At 46.9% G+C, this 12,864-nt stretch overlaps 1 protein-coding gene across 5 annotated transcripts in view; it reads right to left on the bottom strand.

Moving 5' to 3' along the window:
- The window catches only part of GAB1 (GRB2 associated binding protein 1), a 97,630-nt gene extending 90,864 nt beyond the window's left edge, over nucleotides 1-6,766 (bottom strand). For all 5 annotated transcript variants that reach the window (XM_044300572.1, XM_044300561.1, XM_044300566.1 and 2 more), the window contains exon 1: nucleotides 6,242-6,766. In XM_044300572.1, coding sequence (XP_044156507.1) covers nucleotides 6,242-6,334 — 93 coding nt within the window. In that variant the 5' untranslated portion in view covers nucleotides 6,335-6,766. The remainder of the gene's footprint in view (nucleotides 1-6,241) is intronic.
- Nucleotides 6,767-12,864: the final 6,098 nt, after the last annotated feature.

Here is a 12,864-nt window from a genome sequence, read left to right on the forward strand (position 1 = left end):
ACTGTGAATGGTGGATCCTGTGTTATATATAGTTGATATCTGTCATTCTAATCCCGCATTTGATAAGCAGATAACTGCAGTAAAATGATCTGTAAAAGATGTGGAACCTACTATTAGGCCTCTTGCTCACGACCGTATGCCCTCCGAGATATGCGGTCCGTGAGCGGGCCATATGTCCCGGAGTGGCATTGATCGTGTGCATGGGAGTACACAGCATCATAGATTACAATAATGCGGGACTATTGTCCCGCACTCATATGATCAATGCCGCTCCGGGACATATGGCCCGCTCACGGACCATATATCTCGGAGGGCATACGGTCGTAGGCAAGAGGCCTTAGGCTTAGTGGCCAGTGCAAAAACATATGCCATATCTGTCATTGTAATTTTGTCTGTGATAAGCAGATAAGGATCTGTACAGGCCAAGAGATAATTCATATTAGGCTACTTTCACACTGGCGTTTGGTGCGGATCCATCATGGATCTGCAGACAGACAGATCCGTTCAGATAATACAGTGTTTCCCAACCAGTGTGCCCCCAGCTGTCCAGGCATGCTGGGAGTTGTAGTTTTGCAACAGCTGGAGGCACACTGTTTGGGAAACACTGAGATAATACAACCGTCTGCATCAGTTCGGAACGGATCCGTTTGTATTATCTTTAACATAGCCAAGACGGATCTGTCTTAAACACCATTGAAAGTCAATGAGGGACGAATCCGTTTTCTATTGACCCAGATTGTGTCATAGAAAACGGATCCGCCCCCATTAACTTACATTGTTTGTCAGGACGTTTCCGTTTGGCTCAGTTTCATCAGACAAAAAGCAGCGTTTTGGTGTGCGCCGCCAGAGCAGAATGGAGGCAAACTGATGCATTCTGAGCAGATCCTTTTCTATTCAGAATACATTAGAATGCAAACTGATCCGTTTTGGACCGCTTAAGAGCCCTGAACGGATCTCACAAACGAAAAGCCAAAATGCTAGTGTGAAAGTAGCCTTACTAGGCTTAGTGGCCATTGCAAAAACTGTAGGATTTTAAGATTTAGTGACAAGGAAAATAACTACCAAAAATCTTTAAAAATATGTTAGGTATAAAAACTTTTAAGCAATAGGTTATTTTATGATGCCACATTCCCTTAAAGCTGCCCAAGCACAAGACATAGTATAAATAAAAAATACAAATAATATAAAGAGATATAAAGAGATAGAGATATATATATATATATATATATATATATATATATATATATATATATATATCTATATATATCACATAAGCGTCATAAATGCAAGCATCACTAATAGTGATTGGCTGCAAGTGTCGTGAATGATTGGATGATTTGCCCATAGAAACAAATTACAGCACAGCTTTCATTTATCAAGAGTCCTATAAGAAATGAAAGTTGCAATGTGATTGGTTGGCATAGGCAGCTTTATATATCTCCCCATGCGTATTGTCAGATATGCCTGTCCTTTGTACTTTTCTTACGTTCAGTTTCCATTCCTGCTCTGGTTGAAGACGCGTGAGCACGGGCAGGGTCTAGATTTGTGCTGCTGACATCTGAAAACATTGAATGCATCCTTCACATGTGTCCATCTATGGCCATCTCTGAAAACATGAAAGGGTGTGTAAATGCTTTCCAACCTCCGTAATCAAGTTACAGACATTGTGAGGTCCTGGAGTCCATTAATGTGAACATCCTTACAACATGGCTAAGCGGCTCACATATATTGTACGGGTAAACTGACTGAAAAACACTTCTGAAGAAAGCAGGAGGCTTAGCCAGTTTTTAATTTTCTTAGTAAACACTTTTCCAATATATATGTATTTAATATTGTGCTGACGTACCTTTCCTTATCAGTGGAGCAACTACACAGTATAGATTGTGTATCCACGGCTGAGCCGCATTTCCAGTGTGACCAGGAAGCGGAGAGCAGCGGGGACCAGGGCAGTGTCGGAACAGCAGCCCATCAGTGTCATTTTCACCATTTCTTCTAATGTTACTTATGTGGATGGAGAGCAGCCTGCTCTACGTGACCATTGACCCTTGTTAACCCCCTTCCCCGTGTCTGCTTTATCACTGAATGTACAGGGTGGAAACGGGTGCATTATTTATTAAAAAATAAAAATTACAGTATGTTAAATTGTAGGTATTTTGCAATAATACTTTGAAACCTAACAATTCTGCAGTCAAGGAAAGGTACATGTGCAAAGACGAAAGACAGTTTTCAACTTTTCACCATAGGGAAGTATAACTCAATATCTGGGATTTTGTTTCTTTTTAGCCTATGTAGAATATGTGATTGTGACCACATCTCTAATATCATCAGACGGGGATGGCCAGCTCCATACTTCCAGGAAACAGACCGTCTGGTCTCCTATAAGGTTTCCTACCTGGGATCATACAATGCGGCTCCAATAATTCCTGCAGACAAAGAGGCGGAAATGGCGCTCAACTGGTACAAGATAGGAGCACACTGAGTATGTACTCCATCTTTAGTTACAATTACTATGGTATTCTATTCAGTACACGCCAACAGAGCATATTAGGAAATAATCAAAATCCACTAGGGCAGCCGAGGTGTCAGCCCAATTCTACTAGGATATTGTCAGGGCTCATGCGCAGGAACTGTACTTTTGGTCTGCATTCAGTCTGCAATTTTTGCTGGTCGAATGCAGACTGATTCACTTCAATGGGGCTGAAAAAGAAGCGGAAAGCACACCCGTGTAACTGTCTGCATCCGTATGTCCGTTCAACGGCCCCGCAAAAGATTTGGACAGCACACAGTGCGATGTTCGCATCCGCATTTCCGTTCCGCGGCCCCGCAAAAAATAAATAGAACATGTCCTATTGTTGTCCGCAGTCACGGACAAGAAAAGGTATTTCTATTATAGTGCCAGCCATGTGCGGTCCGCAAAATGCGGAACGCACATGGCCGGTGTCCGTGTTTTGCGGACGGCAAAACAGATGTGGACGTGTGAATGGGCCCTAAGGGGGAAGAGCAAGCTGGAGGAGCGATCACATGATGGACAGACGTCTTGCAGCCGTCAAACACCAAAGTGCTCAGATTACATGACCGTCCCCGTCAAAACTGAAAGAGTATACCTGGCAAATTTCCTGTATAATGTAGAATACATTGCTCTCTCTCTCAAGCAACCCCTTTAAAAGCAAATAATCACTGGCAGCCTGTTAACTAAAAATAGAGGGGGACAGCCAGAGCGCCCATGCTGGATCTGTGAGGGATTTTTCCAAATTCTCAGACAACCCCTTTGAAAAAGAAAACAAGTTATTCCTAATCTGATAGTAACATTCGGGGGATAGAGTATATCCTTTCGGAGAGTGCCTAGTCAGCGCGAGGAGTCTTATAGGCCCGGCAGTGCTCCTCAGAGCCCATTATGAAGCCTGGTACAGGTACGTATTCATGTCTGCAGTATACCGTCAGCCCTTCCAGTGTGCAGGAATCTGCCCTCTCAGCAGCCGGCCTTACGTGAGGCTCCTGACCTCGCTGCCAGCATTCCCTCTCAGACGACTACTCGCAGGAGCAGACTGTTGTGAAACTGCACACTACACACACTGTGCCCGCCCGCCCTGCAGGAACAACAACTGGCACAGATAGCACCCCACCCCCTGCAGAGGTGGCATGTATCCCGCCTGGAGTTTAGAAAGGAATGTGCAATACATGGCTCGCTGTTCTATTTAGGGCACTCGGTGCAATCAACAGAAAACCACGTGTGCAATACACATTACAGAGCCTGGACCACAATTAAAGGGAATGTGGCATATTTTCTGATTGCAGATTTTTTAAATTCTATTTCCTGAACATAATTATGGGAGCTGCCATCTTGCCTGAGCTTTGCCTTTACAGCAGCCACCCTGGGCCATAGACACAATGGTCTGGAGGGGACCTCACAGGCTTCTAGGGGAGAGTTCTCTAGACATGGTGTGTGCCCTGTACAGGGGTCAGGAGGGGGTAGATAAGCTGTAATATTACCTACTGTGAATGGGGGTATCCTGTGTTACCTGAATTGAGTGTGTTTTCTTTTCTTGAGTGTGGTGCCTATTATTAAGTCCCCAATACACATGCAATAGCGGTCTGCCAAACGATTGTACATTTATACAATAGGTTGTGTTCTGATGTCACATCCCCTATTACTTTACTCTGTTAGATCACACAAAACAGAACTTTTTTCATGTAAAAATATGCTGCCGTGTCCAGATATTGCTGCACCATACTTGTGTCATGGCGCCCCCTGGTGTTTTTACTTCCTCTCAGAACATCCTTTCAATATGTCCAGCATCAGTGGTCACACACGCTCAGAGCCATCCAGATCCACTTGTATATGGGGGGGGGGGGAGGCACTCATTAGGGGTGCACTAGTTATTAAGAGCTAGAAGCATCTCACCAGCACTGGACATATTAGACGTTCTGAGAGGGAATAAAAAAAAAAACGCTGCAATACACAGACATTTTCCTTAAAGGGGTTGTTCACCCCTGGTGACCTCTTCTGCAGACCCCTCCACCAATATGGCCGGACACCCCCCCCCCCCCCCCAACCCCGGTAATCATACGTCCCTGATCCCTGCTGCTGGGTTCCGGCTCCATCATCATTCCCCCTCGGACACTGCAGGTCTCAGATCTCTCCGCGTCAACATCCGGTTTGATCAGGGTCACGTGGCCGCTGTAGGTGATGCGTGATCCCGATGTCGTGTCATTAGGTCATGTGACACATGGGTGACACTGCAGCCAGTGTCAAACTGAATGTGCATGCAGGGAGACCAACAACAAGCGAGGGGAAGCGATGGAGCCGGAACCCAGCAGCAGGGATCATGTACGTGCGATTCCCACTGCGGCTCTGGCCACGTTGGGGGTCTGCAGCACTGTTTTCATAGCGCCCTTTCAAGTCCATGACTCTGACCACCACTAACCGACAGGTATGCTGATGGAAGCCATAATTGGCTGAGAGGAGAGTACCCCTTTATTGCCTACATGGTGAGCCATCTACAATTTACACAATACCCGGTTAGGCCTATACTACGCAGGCACATCCCCCCACCCATTACTACGCTACACTGGGTGGGAGACCACCAGTGCACAATATAAATACGACATCGAAATGCAAAGCGGGAACTGGGCCACATATCCACAGTACTATAATCATGGAATGATAATGATAGATACCATCATAATAACATACCAACCGTAATAAACACTCACGCACAAGGAAGTAAGGCTGAGTTCACACTGGCGTCATGCATGATGGATGACGGAGCGATCCCTCATGATCAGCCCCCTTCTTACTCGTTATGGGTTCATCGGGTTTAACTTTTTTCCTGGAAAGAGTAGACAGCTTGCTACACTATTCCGCTAGACACAGACCATGTGAAAACGGTTTTAAAGGGGTTGTCCGGCCTCGGAGCCAACAAGCCATGGCATATTCTCCCGTCGGTGGTGCCAGCGGTGCTCCCAGGACCAGGGAGCAGCTTGGTCCCGTGACAACTGCAGTCAATCACAGGTCTCAGTGGCTTGAACGCTATGTCACAGCAGTGAGGTACCGTTCAAGCTGCTGTCACTACTGAAGCCTGTGACTGGCCTCAGCGGTCACAGGAACAAAGCCGTCTCCTGATCCTGCATGGACGTAAAGCGACTGGGACCAGGACCCCATAGGTTAACCCCTTTAATATACAAGCTGGAAACAAACACAACGCAAAGTGAAATCAACAATCAGCACAGGAAGCCAACTCTGGCCATTGACGAGACCTCTTGTCTGAGGGGAAATCATCTCTACATGGCGTCAACATATACCACAGCCACGCACAATCCTACATGGCCGGTTATCCGCTGGGATTACCGCAGACAAATGATTAGTGTTGGGCGAACTTGTGTTTTAAGTTCGGGTTATCGAAGAATCGCGTCATGGATTCTAAATTTCGTTATGGTCCGTGGTAGCGGAATCCATAACGCGATTCTTCGATAACCCGAACTTTAGACGCCGAACTTAAAACACAAGTTCGCTCAACTACTACGAATGATCAGACACACCGGACTGCGAAGGTTTGGACTGTGAGCCAGGTCCAGTGCCACTGTGCACAGAGCTACAGCTCCCAGCTGCTGTGAACCTCCGGCCACGCTGGGAGTTGTAGTTCCATTCCAGCTAGCCAGCCACCGGTTGCAGAGCCCAGCCTTGCACACAGAGGTAGCCTCCAGCCGGCACAGTGGGGCCCACTCCCTCCTTCATACTTACGAAGCGCTTTAACTTTTTCTCGGGAGGCGATTTCCGGAGCCAGCCGGAGCACACCACCTCCCCGCCGCCGCCCGCTCCTCCGGAGCTCATCATCCTGGCTCTCCTCAGGGTGTCCCCTCCTGGTGGACCCGGGCTCCGGCAGCCTCCCGCCCCGCTCACCGCGGCACACGGGGGAACTTCAGGAAAACTTTTAGCCCCTCTCGTATTTTCCCAGGGTCCGGGAGTCGTTCGCTCCCCTCCCTCCTCTCCAGCGCCCCTTTCCCTGACAGGAGGCGGTCGGTCGGTCTCTTCCGCCTTGTCTTCTTCCTTCGGCCACAAGTTTCCCCCTTCTGAAGAACAGTAGACGGGTCTCTCCCCTTGGCTGGTCTATGGAGGAAGAGCCGTGCAATTATCCTGGACGGGGGGAGCCGCGCTATGTCCCCTCTTCACACCTCACACGGGATAGATTATGGGAGATACACATTTTTTTTTTCCTTCCCCAACTGTGAATCTCTGTCTCTTTCTCCCTCCTTCTTCTCCCTCTTTCCCTTTTCTTTCCCCCTCCTCCTGCTCCTCCTCCGCCCCTCGCTGTCAGCGTCGTCCCTCCATCCCTCCCAGTGTCCTGGCCCGCCTCCTTCCCTCAGGAGCCGCAGCAGCTTCTATGTGTGAACTACCTGCTGTGTTCTGCGGGTCTAGGGATGCTGCATTGCCTCTCATCACTTAGCATTCCCGCCATTTTCCTAAAAGGAATGGTTTAGTAGAAATACATGTAATTACACAGGGGTTCAAGTGAAAGAAACCCTCACAGGTCAATGGGGAAGGAGGGATTTCCAAATGGCTGAACCCGCAGATTTGAAGGAATTTATAGGTCCTTTTATTAGCAAGGTTGGAGTGGAGGTTCACATCTTCAGGACCTTTCCAGTAGGACACCCACCGCTATGCCAGATGTTCGGAGACTACTACTCCCAGAATGCTTAATTCACTTCTATGGGAGTTCGAAGAACAACAGAGCATGTTTGCATGCTGGGAGTTGTAGTTTTACAACAGCTCGAGTGCCGAAGGCTCTAGCTGTGATGGCGAACCTCGGACACTCCACTGAAATGAATGGTGCATGCTGGGAGTCGTAGTTTCATCACAGCTGGAATGCTGGAGGTTAGCCATCACTGCTTCTAGGAGAATCCTGCCCCCAAAAGAGGACACATACCCTCCAAAACAACCCTGACAAACACAACAGACCTCGGAGAACACCTTCCAAAACGTTACTTTTCACTTAGGCCTCCTGCACATGAACGTGTGCGCCCCGTGGCCGTGCTGCGGCCCTGAAATTTGAGGCATGCCCACTCCTGCTATCTGTATTTTGCGGATCTACGGTTTACGGACTGCAAAATGGATATGGCCGTGTGCACGAAGCCTTACTGAATATCATAGTGCAGAGTGGATAATCTTATATTTGTTAGGCCTCATGCACACGGCCATTGTTTTGGTCCGCACCAAAACGGCGGCTCGGATGCGGACCCATTCACTTCAATGGGGCCGCAAAAGATATGGACAGAGCTCCATGTGCTGTCCGCATCCGTTGCTCCGTTTTCATGACCCCGCGCTTTGCAGACAAGAATAGGCAGTTTTATGTAAAGGCTGTCCGTGCCGTTACGCAAATTGCGGAACGCACACGGACGCCATCCGTGTTTAGCAGATCTGCGATTTGCGGACCGCAAAACACACCACGGTCGTGTGCATGCGGCCTTATACTGATAGATCAATCTGTCACTGGAGCAGATTGTGGACTACGAACTAATCTAGTTGTTACAAATGCAAGGGTAGACATTGACCCAGAATTTACTATTGTGTTTGCACCTAAAAATCTGTCTAAAAAAAGTGGAGCAATTTGGCGCAGCTAGGGTTTCTTTACTTTTTTCCAACACTCTTCACAGGGGGCAGAGCTTTGATGGAAGGGGAGGATCTAAGATGCGCCATTTTGCATTAAAATTGTGGCACAATTCTGTTTTAGCAATCTGTATCACAGTTAGACAACCAATAGTTGGTATACAGTTGTGTTCAAAATTATTCAACCCCCAATGCTGTAAAGGGTTCTAGGGAATTTAGTGTACATTTGTAATTGTGTACAGAATGAAATCTTACAAGGACTTTTTAAAGAACCAAATGCAACAAAAATGAATCAATTGTTTTTGTAATACAGTATTAAATGTTTTTTTTGTGATTTCTTCATTGACAAAATTATTCAACCCCTTAACCACTTCAACCCCGCTAGCTGAAACCCCCTTCATGACCAGGCCACTTTTTACACTTCGGCACTACACTACTTTCACCGTTTATCGCTCGGTCATGCAACTTACCACCCAAATGAATTTTACCTCCTTTTCTTCTCACTAATAGAGCTTTCATTTGGTGGTATTTTATTGCTGCTGACATTTTAACTTTTTTTGCTATTAATCAAAATGTAACGATTTTTTTGCAAAAAAATGCCATTTTTCACTTTCAGCTGTAAAATTTTGCAAAAAAAAACGACATCCATATATAATTTTTTTGCCAAATTTATTGTTCTACATGTCTTTGATAAAAAAAAAATGGTTTGGGTAAAAGTTATAGCGTTTACACACTATGGTACAAAAATGTGAATTTCCGCTTTTTGAAACAGCTCTGACTTTCTGAGCACCTGTCATGATTCCTGAGGTTCTACAATGCCCAAACAGTAGAAAAAACCCCACAAATGACCCCATTTCGGAAAGTAAACACCCTAAGGTATTCGCTGATGGGCATAGTGAGTTCATAGAACTTTTTATTTTTTGTCACAAGTTAGCGGAAAATGATGATTTTTTTTTTTATTTTCCTTACAATGTCTCATATTCCACTAACTTGCGACAAAAAAATAAAAAATTCTAGGAACTCGCCATGCCCCTCACGGAATACCTTGGGGTGTCTTCTTTCCAAAATGGGGTCACTTGTGGGGTAGTTATACTGCCCTGGCAATTTAGGGGCCCATATGTTTGAGAAGTAGTTTGCAATCGAAATCTGTAAAAAATGACCGGTGAAATCCAAAAGGTGCACTTTGGAATGTGGGTCCCTTTGCCCACCTAGGCTGCAAAAAAGTGTCACACATCTGGTATCGCCGTACTCAGGAGAAGTTGGGCAATGTGTTTTGGGGTGTCATTTTACATATACCCATGCTGGGTGAGAGAAATATCTTGGCAAAAGACAACTTTTCCATTTTTTTATACAAAGTTGGCATTTGACCAATATATTTATCTCACCCAGCATGGGTATATGTAAAATGACACCCCAAAACACTTTCCCCAGCTTCTCCTGAGTATGGCGATACCAGATGTGTGACACTTTTGCGCATCTAGGCTGCAAAAGTGCCCAAATTCCTTTTAGGAGGGCATTTTTAGACATTTGGATCCCAGACTTTTTCTCACGCTTTACGGCCCCTAAAAAGCCAGGGCAGTATAAATACCCCACATGTGACCCCACTTTGGAAAGAAGACACCCCAAGGTATTCAATGAGGGGCATGGCGAGTTCATAGAAATGTATTTTTTTGGCATAAGTTAGCGGAAATTGATTTTTATTTTTTTTTCTCACAAAGTCTCACTTTCTGCTAACTTAGGACAAAAATTTAAATCTTTCATGGACTCAATATGCCCCTCAGCGAATACCTTGGGGTGTCTTCTTTCCAAAATGGGGTCAGTTGTGGGGTGTTTGTACTGCCCTGGCATTTGAGGGTCTCCGCAATCATTACATGTATGGCCAGCATTAGGAGTTTCTGCTATTCTCCTTATATTGAGCATACAGGTAATGAGATTTTTTTTTCCGTTCAGCCTCTGGGCTGAAAGAAAAAAATGAACGGCACAGATTTCTTCATTCGCATCGATCAATGTGGATGAAAAAATCTCTGCCAAAAAAAAAAAAAAGGAGGGGAAAGGCGTCTGCCAGGACATAGGAGCTCCGCCCAACATCCATACCCACTTAGCTCGTATGCCCTGGCAAACCAGATTTCTCCATTCACATCAATCGATGTGGATGAATAAATCATTGCCGGGATTTTTTTATTTTTATATACAAAGTGTTTGCCAAAGCATAGGAACGCCGCCTCCTCCTCAGCTCGTATGCCTTGGCAAACGTATCTGTTACTGCAGAGGAGAAATCTCGTCTTGCAGCGCCGCATACACCGACTTGCGTGTAATCTGACAGCAGCGCAATGCTTCTGTCAGAATGCACATCAGTGCTGCAGCTAGTAGATCGGTTGGTCCACCTGGAAGGTAAAAAAAAATAGAAAAAACCAGGCCACAACGCAATAATTTTATTAACTTTGGAACAGAATACATAAACTTTAACTTTTTGAACTAAACATTAACCTTTTTGCTTACTGGTGTTTTTTTTTTATTTTTTTTTACCTTTATAGAACAAACCTCTCCTTCCCCATGGGTCAATGTGCAAAGCGCAAATCGCCCAAAGATGTGGCGAAGTGCGTTATGCACTTTGTCCCAGGTGAAAGGAGACGTTTGCAGCAGCTGTGTGAGTGAATGGGCCCTAATAGCCCTGTGTGCCTGTCCTGGTAAGATGATCCCTATGCTAATAGTGTACCTGTGAGTGGTACTTCCGGAAACACTCTCCAAAGCATAGGGCAGGGTGGTCAGGACAGAAATAGCGGGTGTCACGCCTTATTCCACTCCTGCTACAGACACGACATTTTTTTCGGGGTGGCGGTCAGTTTGAGGTACCAGGAACGACACTGGGGAAATGTCGCTCGTGTAGACGGCTAACTACACTGGTGGATGGGGCCACGGAACCTCCTGGGTACAGGAGGTTCGCGATGATCTCTTCCTGAAATTTGAGGAAGGATCCAGTTCTCCCAGCCTTACTGTAGAGAACAAAACTATTATACAGAGCCAATTGAATTAAATATACAGACACCTTCTTATACCAGCATCTGGTTCTGCGGGACACTAAATACGGAGCCAACGTCTGGTCATTGAAGTCCACCTCTCCCATGTGAAGGTTATAGTCGTGGACTGAGAGGGGCTTTTCAATGACACGGGTTGCTCGCTCAATTTGGATTGTCGTGTCTGCGTGAATGGAGGAGAGCATGTAAACGTCACGCTTGTCTCTCCATTTCACTGCGAGCAGTTCTTCGTTACACAGTGCGGCCCTCTGCCCCCTTGCAAGACGGGTGGTAATGAGCCGTTGGGGGAAGCCCGCGCGACTAGTTCGCGCGGTGCCACAGGTGCCAATCCGTTCTAGAAACAAATGCCTAAAGAGGGCCACACTTGTGTAAAAATTGTCCACATAAAGATGGTACCCCTTGCCGAATAAGGGTGACACCAAGTCCCAAACTGTCTTCCCACTGCTCCCCAGGTAGTCAGGGCAACCGACCGGCTCCAGGGTCTGATCTTTTCCCTCATAGATCCGAAATTTGTGGGTATTGCCTGTGGCCCTTTCACAGAGCTTATACAATTTGACCCCATACCGGGCGCGCTTGCTTGGGATGTATTGTTTGAAGCCAAGGTGCCCGGTAAAATGTATCAGGGACTCGTCTACGCAGATGTTTTGCTCAGGGGTATACAAATCTGCAAATTTCAGGTTGAAATGGTCTATGAGGGGCCGAATTTTGTGGAGCCGGTCAAAAGCAGGGTGGCCTCTGGGACGGGAGGTGCTGTTATCACTAAAGTGCAGGAAACACAGGATGGTCTCAAATCGTGTCCTGGACATAGCAGCAGAGAACATGGGCATGTGATGAATTGGGTTCGTGGACCAATATGACCGCAATTCATGCTTTTTAGTTAGACCCATGTTGAAGAGGAGGCCCAGAAAAGTTTTAAATTCGGAAACTTGGACTGGTTTCCACCGGAAAGACTGGGCATAAGAGCTTCCCGGGTTGGCGGATATAAATTGTGTGGCATACCGATTTGTTTCGGCCACGACTAAGTCCAAGAGCTCCGCAGTCAAGAACAGCTCAATAAATCCCAGGGCCGAACCGATCTGAGCTGTCTCAACCCGAACTCCAGACTGGGCAGTGAAAGGGAAAACTACAGGTGCGGCTGAAGTTGGGGACTGCCAATCAGGGTTTGCCAGCACCTCAGGGATTCTAGGGGCTCTACGGGCACGTCTTTGCGGTGGCTGCGACGGGGTCACTACTGCTCGTGCCACCGTACCAGCTTCAACTGCCCTTCTGGTGCTCGCCACTTCACCAGGTTGTACGGCAGTGCTGGTACTAGGTCCAGGAAGGGCTGGGCTGCTGGTGTATGCCTCACCACGTAATCCGACAGCACCAGCCCCACTCTGCTGCTCTTGAAGCGGATCCTGCGCAACCTGCGGTCTAGCGACACGGGGCCGGGTATGCCTGGTGCTATCAGGGACCTCAGCCTCCTCGTCCGAACTTTGGGTCAGAGAGCCACTGCTTTCTACAGGTTCGTATTCTGACCCGCTCGATTCGTCAGATGAGGGTTCCCATTCCTCATCCGACTGGGTCAGAAGCCTGTAGGCCTCTTCAGAAGAATACCCCCTGTTAGACATTTGGGCAACTAAATTTAGGGGTATTCCCTGAGACTACCCAAGAAAAAAAAGCAAGCCTGTCTTACAAAGGGGAGGCTAGCGAAGTACCGGAGGCCGCTGCGGTTGATAAAAAATA

The sequence above is a fragment of the Bufo gargarizans genome, chromosome 1 (assembly GCF_014858855.1).
Source record: "Bufo gargarizans isolate SCDJY-AF-19 chromosome 1, ASM1485885v1, whole genome shotgun sequence".
Classification (NCBI taxonomy): Eukaryota; Metazoa; Chordata; class Amphibia; order Anura; family Bufonidae; genus Bufo; species Bufo gargarizans.